Raw genomic sequence first — 21,605 nt, 5'->3', positions numbered from 1 at the left:
GCTAGTCAACTAGAGGCTCACCAGGGACAGATTGTGATCTATGTATTCACACGTGTATTACGATTTCCGGATAATACAGTTATAGCATGAATAAAAGACAATTATCATGAACAAGGAAATATAATAATAATACTTTTATTATTGCCTCTAGGGCATATTTCCAACAGTCTCCCACTTGCACTAGAGTCAATAATCTAGTTCACATTGCCATGTGATTAACACTCAAGGTCACATCCCTATGTGACTAACACCCAAAGAGTTTACTAGAGTCAATAATCTAGTTCACATTACCATGTGATTAACACTCGATGAGTTCTGGGTTTGATCATGTTATGCTTGTGAGAGATGTTATAGTCAACGGGTCTGAACCTTTCAGATCCGTGTGTGCTTTACAAATCTCTATGTCATCTCCTAGATGCAGCTACCACGTTCTATTTGGAGCTATTACAAATAATTGTTCTACTATACGAATCCAGTTTACTACTTAAAATAATCTGGATTAGTGTCAAAGTTTGCATCGGCGTAACCCTTTACGACGAACTCTTTTACCACCTCCATAATCGAGAAAATTCCTTAGTCCACTAGTTACTAAGGATAAATTTGACCGCTGTCCTGTGATCCATTCTTGGATCACTCTTGTACCCCTTGACTGACTCATGGCAAGGCACACTTCAGGTGCGGTACACAGCATAGCATACTGTAGAGCCTATGTCTTAGGCATAGGGGACGACCTTCGTCCTTTCTCTCTATTCTGCCATGGTCGAGTTTTAAGTCTTAACTTCATACCTTACAACTCAGGCAAGAACTCCTTCTTTGACTGATCCATCTTGAACACCTTCAAGATCATGTCAAGGTATGTGCTCATTTGAAAGTTCCATTAAGCGTTTTGATCTATCCTTATAGATCTTGATGCTCAATGCTTAAGCAGCTTAATCCAGGCTTTCCATTGAAAACACTTTCCAAATAACCCTATATGCTTTCCAGAAATTCTGCATCATTTCTGATCCACAATATGTCAACAACATATATTCATCAGAAATTCTATAGTGCTCCCACTCACTTCTTTGGAAATACAAGTTTCTCATAAACTTTGTATACACCCAAAACTTTGATCATCTTATCAAAACATACATTCCAACTCCGAGATGCTTACTCCAGTCCTTAGAAGGATTACTGGAGCTTTGCATACTTATTAGCATCTTTCAGGATTGACAAAACCTTCCGGTTGTATCACATACAACCTTTCCTCAAGAAAAATCATCGAGGAAACAATGTTTTGACATCTTATCTGCAAGATTTCATAAATAATGCAGTAATCGCTAATATAATTTCAACAGACTCTTAACATCGCTACGAGTGAGAAAGTCTCATCGTAGTCAACTCCTTGAACTTGTCGGAAAACATCTTAACGACAAGTCGAGCTTTCTTAATGGTGATACTTACCATCATTGTCCATCTTCCTTTCAAAATCCATATGTACCTAATAGCCTTACGACCATCAAGTAGTTCTTCCAAAGTCTACACTTTGTTTTCATACATGGATCCTTTCTCGGATTATATGGCTTTGAGCCATTCGTCGGAATCCGGGCCCACCATCGCTTCTCCATAGCTCGTAGGTTCATTGTTGTCTAGCAACATGACTTCCAAGACAGGATTACGTACCACTCTGAAGTAGTACGCATCCTTGTCATCCCACGAGGTTGGTTAGTGACTTGATCTGAAGTTTCATGATCACTATCATAAACTTCCACTTCAATTGGTGTAGGTGCCACAGGGACAACTTCCTGTGCCCTGCCACACACTAGTTGAAGAGACGGTTCAATAACCTCATCAAGTCTCCACCATCCACCCACTCAATTCTTTCGAGAGAAACTTTTCCTCGAGAAAGGACCTGATTCTAGAACGGATCTGAGACAGGAGGTATACCCAACTGTTTTGGGTGTCCTATGAAGATGCATTTATCCGCTTTGGGTTCGAGCTTATCAGCCTGAAACCTTTTCACATAAGCGTCGCAGCCCCAAACTTTTAAGAAATGACAGCTTAGGTTTCTCTAAACCATAGTCCATACGGTGTCATCTCATCGGAGTTACGTGGTGCCCTATTTAAAGTGAATGTGGTTGTCTTTAATGCCTAACCCATATAATATTGTGGTAATTCGATAAGAGACATCATGGTATGCATCATATCCAATAGGGTGCAGTTATGATGTTCGGACACACCATCACACTATGGTGTTCCAGGTTGTATTAGTTGTGAAACAATTTCCACAATGTCTTAATTCTATGCCAAACTCGTAATTCAGATATTCATCTCTATGATCATATCATAGATCTTTTATCCTCTTGTCACGACGATCTTTCAACTTCACACTAAAATTACTTGAACCTTTCAATAATTCAGACTCGTGATTCATCAAGTAAATATACTCAACATCTACTCAAATCATCTGTGAAGTAAGAACATAACGATATCCACTACATGCCTCAGCACTCATTGGACTGCACACATCAAAATGTATTACTTCCAACAAGTTGCTTTCTAGTTCCATTTTACTGAAACCGAGGCTTTCAGTCATCTTGCCCATGTGGTATGATTTGCATGTCTCAAGTGATTCAAAATCAAGTGAGTTCAAACGGTCCATCTGCATGGAGTTTCTTTATGCATATACACCAATAGACATGGTTCGCATGTCTCAAACTTTTCAAAAACGAGTGAGTCCAATGATCCATCAACATGGAGCTTCTTCATGCGTTTTATACCGATATGACTTACGTGGCAGTGCCACAAGTAGGTGGTACTATCATTACTATCTTATATCTTTTGGCATGAAAATGTGTATCACTACGATCGAGATTCAATAAACCATTCCTTTAGGTGCAAGACCATTGAAGGTGTTATTCAAATAATTAGAGTAACCATTATTCTCCTTAAATGAATAACCGTATTGCGATAGACATAATCCAATCATGTCTATGCTCAACGCAAACACCAAATGACAATTATTCAAGTTTAATACTAATCTTGATGGTAAAGGGAGCATGCGATGTTTGATCACATCAAACTTGGAAACACTTCCAACACATATCGTCAGCTCACCTTTAGCTAGTCTCCGTTTATTTCGTAGCTCTTTTATTTCGAGTTACTAACACTTAGCAACCGAACCGGTATCTTAATACCCTGGTGCTACTAGGAGTACTAGTAAAATACACATTAACATAATGTATATCCAATATACTTCTATCGACCTTGCCAGCCTTATCATCTACCAAGTATCTAGGGTAATTCTGCTCCAGTGGCTGTTCCCCTTATTACAGAAGCACTTAGTCTCGGGTTTGGGTTCAACCTTGGGTTTCTTCACCAGAGCAGCAGCTGAATTGCCGTTTCATGAAGTATCCCTTTGTTCCCTTGCCCTTCTTGAAACTAGTGGTTTCACCAACCATCAACAATTGATGCTCCTTCTTGATTTCTACTTTCGCGGTGTCATACATCGTGAATACCTCAAGGATCATCATATCTATCCCTGATATGTTATAGTTCATCACAAAGCTCTAGCAGCTTGGTGGCAATGACTTTGGAGAAACATCACTGTCTCATCTGGAAGATCAACTCCCACTCGATTCAAGCGATTGTTGTACTCAGACAATCTGAGCACAAGCACAACAATTGAGCTTTTCTCCTTAGTTTGCAGGCTAAGAAAATCGTCGGAGGTCTTATACCTCTTGATGTGAGCACGAGCCTGAAATCCCAATTTCAGCCCTCAAAACATCTCATATGTTTCGCGACGTTTCAAAAACGTCTTCGGTGCCTCAATTCTAAACCGTTTAACTGAACTATAATGTAGTCATCAAAACGTGTATGTCAGATGTTCGCAACATCCACAGACGACGTTCGAGGTTCAGCACACTGAGCGGTGCATTAAGGACATAAGCCTTCTATGAAGCAATGAGGACAAACCTCAGTTTACGGACCTAGTCTGCATAATTACTACTATCAACTTTCAACTAAATTTTCTCTAGGAACATAACTAAACAGTAGAACTACAGCGCAAGCTTACGACATAATTTGCAAAGACCTTTTGACTATGTTCAGGATAATCAAGTTCATCTTATGAACTCCCACTCAGATAGACATCCCTCTAGTCATCTAAGCGATTACATGATCCGAGTCAACTAGGCCGTGTCCGAGCATCACGTGAGACGGACTAGCCAACGTCGGTGAACATCTTCATGTTGATCGTATCTACTATACGACTCATGCTCGACCTTTCGGTCTCCGTGTTCCGAGGCCATGTCTGTACATGCTAGGCTCGTCAAGTTAACCCTAAGTGTATTGCATGTGTAAATCTGTCTTACACCCGTTGTATGTGAACGTAAGGATCTATCACACCCGATCATCATGTGGTGCTTTGAAACGACGAACTGTAGCAACGGTGCACAGTTAGGGGAGAACACTTCTTGAAATTTTAATGAGGGATCATCTTATTTACTACCGTCGTTCTAAGTAAACAAGATGCATAAACATGATAAACATCACATGCAATCAAATAGTGACATGATATGGCCAATATCATTTTGCTCCTTTTGATCTCCATCTTCGGGGCTCCATGATCATCATCGATACCGGCATGACACCATGATCTCCATCATCATGATCTCCATCATCGTGTCTTCATGAAGTTGTCTCGCCAACTATTACTTCTACTACTACAGCTAACGGTTAGCAATAAAGTGAAGTAATTACATGACGTTTATGTTGACACGCAGGTCATAAATAAATTAAGACAACTCCTATGGCTCCTGCCGGTTGTCATACTCATCGACATGCAAGTCGTGATTCCTATTACAAGAACATGATCAATCTCATACATCACATATATCATTCATCACATCCTTTGGCCATATCACATCACATAGCATACCCTGCAAAAACAAGTTAGACGTCCTCTACTTGTTGTTTGCATGTTTTACGTGGCTGCTATGGGTTTCTAGCAAGAACGTTTCTTACCTACGGAAATACCACAACGTGATATGCCAATTGCTATTTACCCTTCATAAGGACCCTTTTCATCGAATCCGATCCGACTAAAGTGGGAGAGACAGACACCCGCCAGCCACCTTATGCAACTAGTGCATGTTTGTCGGTGGAACCGGTCTCACGTAAGAGTACGTGTAAGGTTGGTCCGGGCCGCTTCATCCCACGATGCCGCCGAATCAAGATAAGACTAGTAACGGCAAGCATATTGAACAAAATCAACGCCCACAACTACTTTGTGTTCTACTCGTGCATAGAATCTACGCAATAGACCTAGCTCATGATGCCACTGTTGGGGAACGTAGCAATAATTCAAAATTTTCCTACGTATCACCAAGATCTATCTATGGAGAAACCAGCAATGAGGGGAAGGAGAGTGCATCTACATACCCTTGTAGATCGCTAAGCGGAAGCGTTCAAGTGAACGAGGTTGATGGAGTCGTACTCGTCGTGATTCAAATCACCGATGATCCTAGTGCCGAATGGACGGCACCTCCGCGTTCAACACACGTACGGAACGGAGACGTCTCCCACTCCTTGATCCAGCAAGGAGGAGGGAGAGGTTGATGGAGATCCAGCAGCACGACGGCGTGGTGGAAGTAGCGGGATTCCAACAGGGCTTCGCTAAGCGCTGCGGGAGGTGGGAGATGTGTCACGGGAGGGAGAGGGAGGCGCCAGGCCTTAGGTATGATTGCTCCTCCTTTTCCCCACTATATATAGGGCCAAGGGAGAGGGGGAGGGCGCAGCCTTGCCCCTTCCTCCAAGGAAGGGTGCGGCCAAGGGTGGGGAGGAGTCCATCCTCCCCAAGGCACCTCGGAGGTGCCTTCCCCCTTTAGGACTCTCCCCTTTTATTCTTCTCTTGGCGCATGGGCCTCTTGGGGCTGGTGCCCTTGGCCCATGTAGGCCAAGGCGCACCCCCTACAGCCCATGTGGCCCCCCGGGGCAGGTGGCCCCACCCGGTGGACCCCCGGGACCCTTTCGGTTGTCCCGGTACAATACCGATGACCCCGAAACTTGTCCCGATGGCCGAAATAGCACTTCCTATATATAATTCTTTACCTCCGGACCATTCAAACTCCTCGTGACATCCGGGATCTCATCCGGGACTCCGAACAACTTTCGGGTTACCGCATACTAATATCTCTATAACCCTAGCGTCACCGAACCTTAAGTGTGTAGACCCTACGGGTTCGGGAGACATGCAGACATGACCGAGATGTTCTCCGGTCAATAACCAACAGCGGGATCTGGATACCCATGTTGGCTCCCACATGTTCCACGATGATCACATCGGATGAACCACGATGTCAAGGACTCAATCGATCCCGTATACAATTCCCTTTGTCTAACGGTATTGTACTTGCCCGAGATTCGATCATCGGTATACCGATACCTTGTTCAATCTCGTTACCGGCAAGTCTCTTTACTCGTTCCGTAACACATCATCCCGTCATCAACCCCTTGGTCACATTGTGCACATTATGATGATGTCCTACCGAGTGGGCCCAGAGATACCTCTCCATTTACACGGAGTGACAAATCCCAGTCTCGATTCGTGCCAACCCAACAGACACTTTCGGAGATACCTGTAATGCACCTTTATAATCACCCAGTTACGTTGTGACATTTGATACACCCAAAGCATTCCTACGGTATCCGGGAGTTGCACAATCTCATGGTCTAAGGAAAAGATACTTGACATTAGAAAAGCTTTAGCATACGAACTACGATCTTTGTGCTAGGCTTAGGATTGGGTCTTGTCCATCACATCATTCTCCTAATGATGTGATCCCGTTATCAACGACATCCAATGTCCATAGCCAGGAAATCATGACTATCTGTTGATCACAACGAGCTAGTCAACTAGAGGCTCACCAGGGACAGATTGTGATCTATGTATTCACACGTGTATTACGATTTCCGGATAATACAGTTATAGCATGAATAAAAGACAATTATCATGAACAAGGAAATATAATAATAATACTTTTATTATTGCCTCTAGGGCATATTTCCAACAGATTTATCAGCAAGATCTGCAGCGTTATCACAGCCGCCGGGTTAAAACCAGAGCTTTCCAAGAAGGCGACTTAGTGCTCCGGCTTATCCAGGATCAGACCGATATGCACAAGTTATCCCCACCTTGGGAAGGACCCTTTGTTGTCAGCAAAAATCTGAACAGCGGGTCATACTACCTTATCGATGTTCGAGAGCACAAAGACTCATGCAAATCGGAGGAGGAGACCCGCCGGCCGTGGAATATTGCTCATCTTCGGCCTTACTACACCTGAGCCATAGGCTCCTATTATGTACATATTCTTGACAATGTATATATTATGATCAATATAATAAACCGGCATCCTTGCTAAAGCGGGGCCTCTGCCGTTCTTCCTTAAAGTTTTCTTTGTTACAGGGGGGGCTTCTGTTTATAAAATGGAGTTCTGATTGTCTATTAATCCGGCTTATAAAGCTACAAAAAAAGAGCTTGGGGGATTCATACCCAACATCATAAGGAGCCAAAGAGAGTTTGTTGCAAAGCACAACTCAAACATAGGCGCCCACTGAGCACAGCTCAAAATATTGCTTGGGGGCTCTTTGCTTCTACAAGAACAAAGAGTCTATAACCTTGCAATAGGCTATAAAATACAGGCTTGGAAACCAGGTGTATTCACCTAAAAGCCCGGGTTATCCTGCCTTTTTAAGTAAGTCACTCCGTCCAGGTAATCCTGGTAAGACCCGTCAAATGTTTGACAAGTCAATCTGATAAAGACCCTAAACTTGTCATCGTTAAATTGATGATTGGTTAATGTGAGGTCCATCTTATAAGGCTTTGTAAAATGGTTTAACTCAGTGGCCTGGCAGCCCATGAAAAGCCTCGCCTTTTTACGTATTTTCTTTGCAAGTCTTTCTTTTCGATGTTTATTTTGATGAGGTTTATATTAAATCCGGTGTTTACTAACCCGGTCTGGTTTTTGAGTTGCCAAGTACAAAATTACAAGATGATCGGTGTCAATTGATCCGGCTTGGCTTTCAACTATAAGTGGTCAGTACACGATCAACTATAGTCTGATGTTTGTTAACCTGGTCTGGCTTTGACTACAAGTCGCCAGTATGATATATGGATAATCCGGTGTTTATTATAACCTGGTATGGCTTCATTATAAACCGGCAACACATGGTGGGAGTTATCAGTACTCAAGATTTGGGTTATCACCTTTACTACAATAAGTTGGTAAACCAATGATGTGATTCAATGTCACAGGTATGATATATTTCATATTTTTCTTAAAAGTACAGCCTTGGTTATAAACCCTGGCTTTATGTTGGGTGTTATGACCCATCCGGCGGTAAACCACCAGGACACTTTAAGCTTATTGTATGCAGAAACATGATTGAATAAAGCTGCTAAGCATCATAAGCAGACATAGCATAATCATGACGGATTAACAATATTGCAAAGTGAACATGCACGATGGCATTGCAGACCAAGTGTTTAAAGTAGCCTATTACAAGGAGCTTTGATGGCCCAAAAGGATAATTGTGTATCACATGGATTGCAGTGTGCAGAAGCTAAACCGGCCTCCAGATCATGATTCTTCACCAGGCTGACCTGAAGGTTGTGGATCATCCTACGTCGATTCATCCTCCTCCTCTCCACCTAGAGGCTGGAAGTCAACGATTGCCCAGTTAATCCCAGTTAAGGCTTGGAAGACAGCTTCTTCACTTATAAGGGTGGACGGTTCAACATCAGGGGTGTAGGTGTGCTTACGGATTGGCGGGATAAGATTTTGCACATCATACGTCCGTGCATCAATCCGTTTGTTGTTGACATCATAAATCGTCTGGTAAAATGACAAATCGGTATCTTCTGCCAGTTTGCTTGCAAGTGGACACATTTCCCTCGTTAGGGCCCTGAGGTCATCATTATCAAATTCTGACCCGTCTTCTTTTCGGCTTGGATAGCCGTTTCCAATATCCTCCGGATCAAGGTCAGATATCCATGCCTTGGCCCGAGTCAATGTAGTAAGAGCACCGGCCCTAGCAGCTGATTTCTTTAGTTCCTCAATCCGGGCAGGCATCATAGATAACTTTTCCAATGTTACCTTGATTAAAGTTGGGGGCGGTTTATTATGAGAAGCTGTGCAGATGACCCGTCGAATGCCGGTATATAATTTCTCTATCAGTGTATAAGCAGCCTTCAGTTTTTTGCGCATGTCTGAGCCAAGATGAGTAACGCGGCTACCTGCAATGGTCAAAATATTAGTAAACCAGTAGTGTCATGGATGTTGCTTATTTAAAGCTTATGAAGAGGATATTTACCAAAGACAGCAGTGGTCATAGCACTGATTTGTTGTTTTAAGCCAGTCAGCTCTTCTACTACCGGATTAAGGGCTGCCTCAGCGTCCTCCGCCCGCTTTAGCAGAGTCGTTTTTTCAGCATCCCATCCTGCCCGTTCACTTTTAAAGTTGTCCTTCAGTTGTTCCATGGTTGTTAAAGCGCTGGTCAGCTCTTCTTTAGCCTTGGAAGCTTCTGTTTGCTGGGACTTGATATTTTCTTGAAGGTCGGCGATTTGCGATTCCTTTTTGCTTAGATCAGCCTGCAAGAGACGTTTAATGAGTTGTTAGTGCATATTTGAAGTCCCAAGCACATAACAAGTTATACACTTGGCACTTGGGGGCTAATGCATATTGCTTCTTCTCAACTGTCATTTTAAGTCCCAAGCATATAACAAGTTATACACTTGGCACTTGGGGGCTAATGCATATTTGCTCAAGTACAGGTTATGGGTTTTTTCTCCTCAATTGAATTACAAAGATGATTATCAAAAAAAATCGAACCTTCATGACAGAAAGGTACTGGTTCATCCTACAGGTATAAAACTGGTCCCTGGGGGCTACGCAAGCAAAATTAAATATTGTTCTGCTACAAGTCCCGGTTCACATTAATATTATGAACCGACCCTTGGGGGCTACTGGAATTGATAGTTTAAACGGTCATAAGGAAAGAAAGCTTATGCGGAGTGAGTGATATTTACCTCATACCGCTCCTTCATCAGGCCCACTAAACCGGCTTCATAGTCGTGGCTTGTGTACAGGCGGTTTAAGAATCTAGAATGAATGTCTTGGGCGTTGAGGTGGGCATAGTTTGATAAATCTGTTTTCCACTTGCCCTTGTCCATAACAGAAAGTTCTTCCTTGGCACTATACTTTTATAAAAGCGATAGGATTGCCAGGGGAAGTGTGACCAATGCCAGTAACGACAACATCGTCGTCAGCACCATTAGCCGGGCTTGGCAGATTATCAGCATGAGCCGACGGATCAATATCCATGCGCTCAGCTTCAGTTGCTTGATCCGGCAACGACGGGCCATCAGGAATATAGTCAACATCTGGATGTGACGGTTCAGGAGTTTTTTCCATTTCATCCCGATTGGGGTCTTCAGCTGGTTTGTTCACTCTGGCCTTCTTGCTGGTTCTGGCTTTAGCCCTGGAAAATAATAGGTATGCATCAGAACAGTGCAAGGACCAAAAATACTCAGGTATGATGGATTATCAAAATTTACTCACCCAGGAACCGTCTTAAGGGTCGGAAGCTTCGTCCCTGTTGATTCGTTAGAAGATGAATGGGAGGTCCCCTGGTAATTCGAGTTAAACGGATTAAGAGGATATCGAAAATAACCCACCCTGGGACAAGGTGTATCAGAAGTACAAGAGACCTCTTGGCGGCATTTACGAACCGGAGTGTTCGGTAAACTGGAGAAAGTAACCACTTGGCCACTATGTCGGCTTGTGCGGTGAGCTTCATGCTGTTGTGTATTCAAAAGAAAGTGTGGATCCAAATAAGCTAGAGAGTGTGAAAATCTTACTTTCCGGACCGCTTGACAGGTTTTCGGTGTTGGCAGAGGATCTGAGTCGGAAGAAAGAATAACTACCTCTACGTCACCAGCACGGCTAGCTTCCGCATTATCCTGATAATGATCATTGTCAATGAGGTGTATGAAAAAAGAGCCAAGAGAATCAAGTTCTACCTCTGACTCCGGATCATCAATCTCTTCATCATTGGGCAGGTCAGGGGATTCGGCAGTTTTCTTCTTCGTAGGTTTCTTTGTGACTTTGGTCTTAGTGCGAGGCGCTTTCATCGGTTTATCCTGCGGCTTCCTCTTCCAGAACGGATCATCACCCTGCAAAGATGGACAACAAGTTATAAAGAAATATTTAAGAGGGGATGGATTAAGACAAGAATGGGGCAATTCCTACAGCTGGCGGTTTATTGGAAACACAGAAAGGACTGAGCCCTGTCTTGCTGCACTCAGATACCGGTTCATCCAGCATCTACTTGATAGATTCAGTAATTTCTTCGTCACTTAGCTGAATATCAATATGTCGTTGAGGATCTTTGAGATCTCCTGTGTACTCGCACATTAAACCAGGGCGACGGCTTAAGGGCAAGATACTCCAAGAGACCCAACAGCGGACAAAGTCGATGCCAGTTAAACCATTCGCCATAAAGGCTCAGAGTTTTGAAAGTTGTGGTGCATACTTAGCTCGTTCCTTTGCCGTGAGTCGTTGGGGAACTGGATGTGTATTGGTAAGCCGGTGAGCACGATAACCGGCAGAGGATTTTCGTCATCTGGAGCTGTGTTTCGACAATAAAACCAAGTCTGATTCCAGTCTTTGGGGTGGCTACGATGCTTGGCATGAGGGAAATTGGCGTCTTTCCTCTTCTGAATTGAAACTCCACCAAGTTCAGTGTTGGTCCCGTCCGTAAATTCAGTACGGCGGTTTAAGTAAAAGAAGTCTCTGAATAATTTGACAGTAGGTTCTTCTTGCAGATAAGCCTTGCAAAACACTTGGAAATTGCAAATATTGGACACGGAGTTTGGTCCAATATCTTGAGGGCGGATTTGGAAGCTAGCAAGCACGTCACAGAAGTATTTTGATCCGGGAGGGCTAAACCCTCGACTCAGATGATCAGCAAACACAATCACCTCTCCATCCTTGGGCTCAGGAGGATTTTCTGGACTGGGGACCCTCTAGTGGACGATTTCTTTACTCGCTAAAGCGTCGGTTGCAACACACCCGTTCAGCTGCTCTTCCGTAACCCGGGAAGGGACCCAATTGCAAGCATAAAATTGTTTGGCCATTTCAAGAAAAAGCTGGAAAAAGGTCAATGTCGGTTTAAGATTCATGACTGACAAGTATAAAGCATCGCAAGGTCATAGGGCGAAGACGTTGAGGTATGTATATATATATATATATATACCGGATTCGGACATTGGCAGGGTTATCGAAATGACGAATCGGCGGTTTAAGAGAGGGCTAATGCTACCTGGCGGGCTATAATTTTCTTAAAGTTAAACCGCCTACATTGGTATGGAAGGTAGAGATCTGAAAATAACTAAGTGTTGAAAAGCAGGATTCACAAATTGACATTACAAATCTGGATCTACAGTGTGTCAGAAAAATGAAAAAATATTCAGGGTTAAATATTCTGGCATTGGACAATTGAAGGATCCAGATAGGGTTTTATACTTAAAATGAGATGCACTAATGGAAAGGAAGGATCATGGCTATCTCTATATAGGATAAATATCAAGGTTTAGATCAAGAACTGTTGTGCAGAAACAAGCAATGACGAACACTGATGAACATCGATGGGTACCAAAACCCTAATGACTGATCTAGGGGGAAGGAAAGAGGACTTACCGGTGTCACGGGAGCAGCGGAGAGGCACCGTGATTCTCTGGTAAGCTCAGGGTGATGCAGCGGCCGGAGTTGAGGTCGAGGATGAAGACGCGGCAGCGGCAGCTAAGCTTGAGCGCTAGGTCGACGCGAGGAGGAAGAAGAAGTGAAGAGGCACGAGGGGCAAAAGTAAAAATGACCCTCGGCGTTATTTATAAGGCGAAGGGATAAGAGACAGGCATGAGAATCGAGGAGCCCAAAAAATGGATATGTGACAGAGCTGTTGCCTCGATTTTCGGAAGCTCATTAATAAAGGGGAGGTATGTACGGTTTTTTAATAAGCAGGTGACGTCATGGCAGTTTATTATAATCTTGGAAGATGACGTCATGGCGGATTACAAGGTTCACGCGAAGGTGTTCTAGAAGGATTTTTCTGAAGTGTGGAAGATTGACATGAACAGATTCAAACCAATCTGGGGCCTAATGTTGTGGATATAACTACTGAGTATAAACCGCCCAGGTAGGGCCGGGTTATACCTGTAATGAGTCATCCATATTGAAGGCCATGAAGACAAGGAGTATGGCGCTTTACTGTAGAGATTTAGAGGCCCAGGGCCCAAAGGCGGATTAGGGCCCGTAGACATAAACCGGCATATAATGTGTAACTTGTGTTGTAAGATAGGAAAGGGTAGAAACCGAGCTGGACACGTGTATGAGCCAGCCGGGATTCTGTAAACCGTCAGGCGGCAACCTATGTATATAAAGGGACGACCCGACAGCGGTTCAAGGGACAAGAAACAACAACTCGAGAGCGAGGCAAAGCGGATTCACTCCCTAGTCATCGAAATCCCATCAATTCAACCACAACTGGATCGTAGGCTTTTACCTTAACCGCAAGGGGCCGAACCAGTATAAACTCCCCGTGTCCTTTTTCCGGTTTAACCCCTTTAAGCTAATCTCGTTGCGATGGCTCCACGACTAAGTCCTCACACTAGGACATCTGACGTGATAATTCCACGACAGTGATTCATATCATATAATCATACCCACGGATACTTGAGGTCACATTGGAGTATCTAGGTGACATTAGGGTTTTGTTTGATTTATGTCTTAAGGTGTTATTATAGTACGAACTCTAGGATAGATCGAACGGAAAGAATAGCTTCGTGTTATTTTACTATGGACTCTTGAATAGATCGATCAGAAAGGGTAACTTTGAGGTGGTTTCGTACCCTACAATAATCTCTTCATTTGTTCTCTGCTATTAGTGACTTTGGAGTGACTCTTTGTTGCATGTTGAGGGATAGTTATACGATCCAGTTATGTTATTATTGTTGAGAGAACTTGCACTAGTGAAAGTATGAACCTTAGGCCTTGTTTCCTAGCATTGCAATACCGTTTGTGCTCACTTTTATCATTAGTTACCTTGCTGTTTTTATAATTTCAGATTACAAAAATCTATATCTACCATCCATATTGCACTTGTATCACCATCTCTTCGCAGAATTAGTGCACCTATACAATTTACCATTGTATTGGGTGTGTTGGGGACACAAGAGACTCTTTGTTATTTGGTTGCAGGGTTGCTTGAGAGAGACCATCTTCATCCTACACCTCCCACGGATTGATAAACCTTAGGTCATCCACTTGAGGAAAATTTGCTACTGTCCTACAAATCTCTGCACTTGGAGGCCCAACAACGTCTACAAGAAGAAGTTTGCGTAGTAGACATCACGTCCCAGTTGGGTGTGCGCGGAACACGCACCACACGCTCGGCCGCCGGTGCCCGTCGGCAGCTGTTTTCGGCCGCCATTGCCGCCACAGCTCTGTCGAAAGCCAAGGCCATCGCCCGCTCCGCCTCCGCGGCCCGAAGGCGGGAGGTGGCCGTCGTGGCCGCCACCCCACTGCCGGCCACCGTGGCCATCACCCGCTCCGCAACCGCGGCCCGAAGGCGGGAGGTGGTGGCCGTGGCCGCCACCCCATCGTCGTCCGATGTGGTTGCCAGCCCACCGTTGACCGCTGGGATCATCACCCACTCCACCACCACCGCCCGCAGGAGGGAGGCGGAGGTGGAGGCCCGCACGTGCGGCAGCGACCTTGCATGCTACATCGAGTCCCCGCCGGAGGAGGAGGAGTGCCTCGTTGAGCACGCAAAGAGCCTTACCACCGTCGTGGTCGCGGCACACGCCGACGTAGAGGCGAGGAATCAGGAGATCTATGAGTAGTCCGGCCGCTTCGAGAGGGGTCGTCTGGAGTGGCAGAGGGCGTTCGAGGTGAGCGTCACTGAAGGTGCAGCAGCGGTAGGCACCGTATTGTAGTTGTCCAGCTCATCGGTAGGCTCCTCCACCTCTTCCTCTTATTGAGCGCACTCGGCAGAGGAGAGGCTGCCGGAAGTAGTACAAAGCCCCTCCATAGTAGTGGTATTTAGGAGCTATTTTGTTCAGTTCATCTGACTATAGATGTGGTGGAAATGTACAACGTACTTAAAATTAGCTAGCATATCTAGTTGAATTAGCTACTTCAGTATGTGGTTGGCAACAATTGAGGAAAAGTTTGGTCGGTTTAGTTATAAAATTGAACTATTTGAATTAAGCATGATTGCTTAATCTATGAATGAAATCTATGCTTAATTACTAAATTTTAGTTGCAAAAGTTAGGTACTGCTAGTGATTTTTAGCTGCATATTTTGACAAATCGCAGTGCTACAAGGATTGACAAAGGGCAATGTCATTAGGTCAACAAATGTCAATCTTTCTAGTTTGACAAATGGCAATATACCCAATATGACAGATGCAAATCTTATCAAATTGTCTGTACATGGTTGCACACGGGTCATTCGAAAAAACCATTTGTGTTGAAGGGAGGTAGAAATCCTGCTTGTGAAATTTTCTCTTGGCTTAGCGCCGAAGTCTCACTTTGCATACCTTATTCAATCTGAACCGTTTGCGTTGAAGAGATGCACAGATCATGCGCAGCGAATTTTCCCTTGGCTTACTGCAGAAGACCATAGCTCTCACTTTGCATACATGTGTTTTATCTAAAACGTTTGCGATGAAGACCTGCACAAATCCTGCTCGACACACTTTCCCTTGGCTTACTGGGGAAGCTGTCAGTGTACATACGGGTGTTCTATCTAAAACATTTGCGATGTTAGAGTGGCAGCTAGTTGTTTCAAAATGCCTTTATTGATTGTTATTCGAGTGTGCCTTCTCTCAAAATGGACACAAAAATTACCACAGCATGTCGGGTGCCATTCCATGATAGCATGCCAAGTTTCATGAATTTCAGACAAGTTTTGGATTTACTAGAATTTAAAACAAAGTATCTCAATGTTTTGCTGGCAGTCAATAGGGCCCTGGTGTTTGAAATTCATTCCCATTTCTTGCATGGGACCTAAGCATGCACCCAAGGACATAGATTTGATTTCTCAACCAATTTATATGCATTGGAGCATGTGCATGTAGTTCAAATTTGAATTATGCACATAAAATGCCTAGAAAACCCAGTTAATATATAAAAATGTCCAAACGAACCCCGAAAAATTCCAAAATTTAACACAACACTCCTGTTGTTCTATGTTGGCACTAGAAAAATTTCGAAAGCAATAACAGGCAACGGGTATTGTTTTGTCCCCAAAGGTGGCACATTCCCTACCGAAACCATCAAGCTTGTTGCGAGAAGCTCTGGTTTCTGAAAAACTTATACCCAAACATGCCCCAAATGGGAGAAAAAAATTACCACGGCATGTCGGGTGCCATTCCATGATAGCATGCCATGTTTCATGAATTTCAGATGAGTTTTGGATTTACTAGAATTTAAAAACCAGGTATCTCAATGTTTGCGGTCGAGTGACGGTGGCAGGGTGTTTGATATTCATTCCCGTTTCTTGCATGGGACCTAAGCATGCAACCAAGGACACATATTTGAATTTTCAACCAATTTATATGCATTAGAGCATATGCATGTAGTTCAATTTTGAATTATGCACATAGATGCATTAAAAACTCAATTAATGCATAAGAAATGTGCTAACGAACCCCGAAAAATTCCAAAATTTAACACAACACTCATGTTGTTCTATGTTGACACTAAAGAAAAAATTGAAATCAGAAAGGTGAAACATTCCGTACCGAAACCATCAGGCTTGTTGTGAGAAGCTCTGGTTTGTGAAAAGCTTGTACCCAAACCTGCCCTAAATGGGACAAAAAATTTACCACGGGCATGTCGGGTGCCATTCCATGATAGCTTGCCAGGTTTCATGAATTTCAGATGAGGGTTGGATTTCATAGAATTTAAAAACTAGGTATCTCAATGTTTGCGGCCGAGTGCCGATGGCAGGGTGTTTGACATTCATTCGTATTTCTTGCATGGGACGTAAGCATGCAACCACGGACACAGATTTGAATTTTCAACCAATTTATATGCATTACAACATGTGCATGTAGTTCAAATTTGAATTCTGCACATAAATGCATTGAAAACTCAATTAATGCATAAAAAATATGCTAACAAACCCCAAAAAATTCCAAAATTTAACACAACACTCATGTTGTTCTATGTTGACACTAGAGAAAAAATTGGAATCAACGAGAGGCAACGACTATCGTTTCATCCAGAAAGGTGAAATAGACGTTCCCTACCGAAACCATCAGGCTTGTTGTGAGAAGCTCCGACTTGTGAGAAGTTTATACCCAAACCTGTCCCAAATGGGAAAAAAATTATGACGGCATGTTGATGCTGCTCCATGATAGCATGCCATGTTTCATGAATTATAGACAAGTTTTGGATTTACTAGAATTTAAAAATCAGGTATCTCAATGTTTGTGGTCGAGTGATGGTGGCAGAGTGTTTGACATTCATTCCCATTTCTTGCATGGGACCTAAGCATGCAACCAAGGAGACATATTTCAATTTTAACCAATTTATATGCATGAGAGCCTGTGCATGTAGTTCAAATTTGAATTATGCACATAAATGCATTGAAAGGTCTATTAATGCATAAAAATGTCCAAACGAACCCTGATAAATTCCAAAATTTAACACAACACTTCTATGTTGACACTACAGCAAAAATTTAAATCAAGAAGAGGCAACGGATATCATTTCGTCCAGAAAGGTGAAACGTTCCCTACCGTAACCATGAGGCTTGTTGCGAGAAGCTCTGGTTTGTGAGAAGCTTATACCCCAACCTACCCCAAATGGGACAATATTTTTACCACTGCATGTTGCTACTGTTCAAACTAAACCCCTCATGGATGTGTTTGATGTTTTTCAGAAGCAACTTTAATACTAGATGAGGCAACTTTAGAGCTAAAGAGAAGCAACTTTAGTCAAGTAAAAGTGACTAATTAGCAACAATAAGCAAGTAACTAATAATAGAGAACAACTTCGAAATAGGGGTATATGACATCACACCACATTCATATGTAACTTTCCTTCTACTAGAGGCAACTTTAGTGCTAAAAACAGGCAACTTCACTGCATTTTGTGTCCTAATTAATTTTATGTAACATTCTCCTAACTTCCTCGTCGGTACTTCTAAATTGCCTATTGGTCATGCTCGTATGTCGTTGTTTCAAAATTTCCTATAATACAATAAAGTCGTCTATCGTTGATGCTTTTCGTGTCTGCTAATGCTAGTTATGGTAGGCAACATGATGGTTAATCTAGGCCACTTCAAAGTGTTTGTAGGCAACTTAGAATAACAATGGTAAAATACTTCACAATATTTGTAGGCAACTTCTTTTGTAAAGTTAGGCAATTGAGCAGCAATTGTAGGCAACTAATTACCAATAACAGGTAACTGGGCATCAATGATAGACAATTTATAGTGTTTATAAGCAATTGAACATCAACCATAGGCAACTGACCAGCAACAATAGGCAATTGAGCAGTCATGATAGGAAAGTTGAGATAATGCTAGCAAAATTCACAGGTGCACATAGTGCAGTGAAGTTGTTTTGTATGTACCACTAAAGACACCTTATGTTTTGTGTGATTTTTATCATTCTTATACAAACCAACCTAATAGGTGGTCCTATTAGGCCAAAAAGAAGAAGTTGCTTCTTTATCGCACTATAGTTGCCTCCATCACACCTAAAGTTGCTCTCGACTTTTCTTTATGAAAACCTACCCATATAAGATCTATTTTTGAAGAACTCGTTGTGAGAAACCTAACGGTGAAAACGGAATTAGATTTCGATGGTTGAATCAAAAGTTACGGCTTTTAAGACTTTTTGAATCCCAAATAAATGCACGTGTGGACAAGATCTAGGCTGATTCCATCAATAGCCATGCGCGCTAGGGAATGTGACCGAACAGTTTTCTTTCCTATTCTAGCGTAGACACCTGGCTACAATGACATGCACTTGCTTTATATTGTGGTGCGCTCAAAACAACCAACAAGCGCAACAGCTCTCCCTAGCCACGTCCTTATTATTAGGGAAGATTAACAGCACAACTCGCTTCTTTTTTATGAAATGTACGAACCGTGTGCCCTACTCGAGGTGTTACTCGGAAAAATGGTAAAATGAAAAAAAAACATCCCTAAATTGGAAAAGTGAGGGAAAATGAAAAATAGAAAGAAAAAAGTGGAAAAGCAAAATGAAAACACACATAAAAACAAGAGGAGTAAGTAACGCAAAAATATAATAAAAGGAACACTATCAGAACAAAGCTATTAAATTTACCCTTTGTAATGAAAAAAAAATCTAGTTTATTTGCACGACAATGAAGAAAATAAAATTGGCGCAATGTTCTGAAATCTTTATTGTTGGCTCTCATCAACAAAGATTAATGGTTTAGGTGGTTAAATTCGGAAGATGCACTACTTGTGTGTGTTGGGTTCTTGCAGAAAACAAACAAAGTAAACAAACTTTTTTAAAGCCCAAGTGCAGACCGCAGCACCAAGGTGGTGATTCTTCTCTCGCTCTTTGAACTAACTTCCCCCGCGCGAGCATAAAGATTGTGCTTCCTTGCAATTGGAACCTATATATATCGGCAGGCTCAACCCTACAACAGTGACAAAGACCATCGGTTGAGCTTGAGTCCAACCAAACAAAATTCTCAAGTTTCAGCCGTGAGCATGTCTCCAGTAGCTGGCACAAACGGAGGAGCATTTGGCGGTGCTAAAACAAGTAAGGATCCACAACAATTTCCCTTCATGCATGTTTCACTCGACTGTCAATCTAATGAGTTCCTTGTCTTTCCGCAGAGGCCGTTTTCGTGGCAATAGTTGTCTTATTTGCCAGAACCGCTCAGGGGGAGGAGATCGCATGGGAGCATGAAGTTCTGACTCAAGAGCACACGGAGCTGCTCGATACATGGCACAACCATGTCATCGAAACTGTCGAAGAAGGGTTCCGCATGAAAGTCGGCGACCTTTGCGATGTCATGGCTCCGCAGCGGGAGCCTGAAGACAAGGAGACGGTGCCGCCGGCCACCTGGATCAAACCCACACTGAAGGGGCGAGGGAACGACAAGGTCACGTTATGGTTCGCCAACGACAATCTCTACTTCCTCGCCTACAATAATTTGACGAACCAGCTCCATACGTCAAAAGGGTACGATGCCATATTTGTCGAGCCGTTTTATCCACTTTCCTTTGGCCCAAGCTATAAGGACCTCATGGGAGTACACAAAGGACCCGATGGAAAGAACATACCTTCCCATAAGTTTCTAGTTGACGTTCCACTTGGGAAAGAGTCGCTGCTAGATGCGATTCACGTCCTCTCGTCCTACGACTCTTCTTCAACTTCAATCCCTGTCGGCGACCTAAAAATAGCAATGGCCCAAATTATACTCATGGGACCGGAATCCTTACGATTCCGTCCCGTACGCGACGCATATATTCTGCAATGGGGGAGGGGAGAAATATACTTGACTGAGGAGGTGACAGATTATTTGGTTAAGTGGTCAGAGATTAGTAAAGTATTGGTGTGGTGGGAATGGGCGGGCAGGAGAGATTTTTGGGATCCCAAGGAGGCTGGGGAGTTGGCCGACGAACTTGACATCGAGTCTCCGGAGGAGGCGCTCGGATTAGTAGACTTACTACTTCGACCTGAGCCTAGAAGAATCAGGTAGTAAATTATGCAAGGTCCTTGTTGTAGTTGAAATGACAATAAGAAGTTTGGTGATGTAATAGGATATGAGCAAGGTCCTTGTTGTAGTTGAAATGACAATAAGAAGTTTGGTGATGTAATAGGATATGAGCATGAAGGAATTGTAACTTGTAAGAGAGATCGAATATATACTTCTACACCATTATTGTTGTTGTTGTTGTTGTTGTCGACGATGTGGTGCACGTTATTGGTTTTTACCACCGTACATCAAGTTAACTTGGGGGGAGGCCAAGATCGTGGAAAAAAGCTCAACTGTTGACAGAGAATCGAGTGTTCGCCGGGTACCTTCGCCGTGCGCCTGTGCAACGCCAAGGCAAGATGATGTTGTCCGAGGGCCGCATTGGCTGCGGCCGCATGTCCTGGTGTCGAGGCTTGTGGCCCTATGATGAGTGGTGTTGGTGCTGGCGTGAGGGGAATACGCCTGATCGTGGACCTACAATATGCTCCCGATGGCTGGAGTTGGAAAGCTCTGGGCATGGGTCATTGGAGCACGGGGAGCAATCAGCATGGCAAGCGAGCGTCGTCCGTTGTCTCCTGCGGGACTTTTTCGTTTGTCTGATACAACAGACCGGGCAGTATCTCTTCCACAAAGTTTCTTTGTAGCTCAGGCTACATGAAACCTCTTATCCTCAACCCTCCAACCTTGCTTTGAGATCCGTACTCTCCAACTAACTAACAATAAGAAGATTTCTCTTTTTTGTTTCTCGAAAACGAAACAACATATGAACTTCAAACTTTGCAGATCGAACAAACATTAGAACATCAATGTGTG

The 21,605-nt window shown here is 43.2% G+C and overlaps 1 protein-coding gene across 1 annotated transcript; it reads left to right on the top strand.

The window, feature by feature from the left end:
• The first annotated feature begins 19,753 nt into the window (after window positions 1–19,753).
• Window positions 19,754–20,925, top strand: LOC119309789. The gene is made up of 2 exons (XM_037585712.1): window positions 19,754–19,849; window positions 19,927–20,925. The coding sequence occupies exons 1-2, from the start codon at window positions 19,798–19,800 to the stop codon at window positions 20,793–20,795; spliced, it is 921 nt and encodes a 306-aa protein (XP_037441609.1). The 5' UTR covers window positions 19,754–19,797; the 3' UTR covers window positions 20,796–20,925.
• The last annotated feature ends 680 nt before the right edge of the window (window positions 20,926–21,605 follow it).

The sequence above is a fragment of the Triticum dicoccoides genome, chromosome 1B, assembly GCF_002162155.2.
Source record: "Triticum dicoccoides isolate Atlit2015 ecotype Zavitan chromosome 1B, WEW_v2.0, whole genome shotgun sequence".
Taxonomy (NCBI): Eukaryota; Viridiplantae; Streptophyta; class Magnoliopsida; order Poales; family Poaceae; genus Triticum; species Triticum dicoccoides.
The sequence above is the reverse complement of the archived record's forward strand: the minus strand, read 5'-3'. Positions and strand labels throughout refer to the sequence as shown.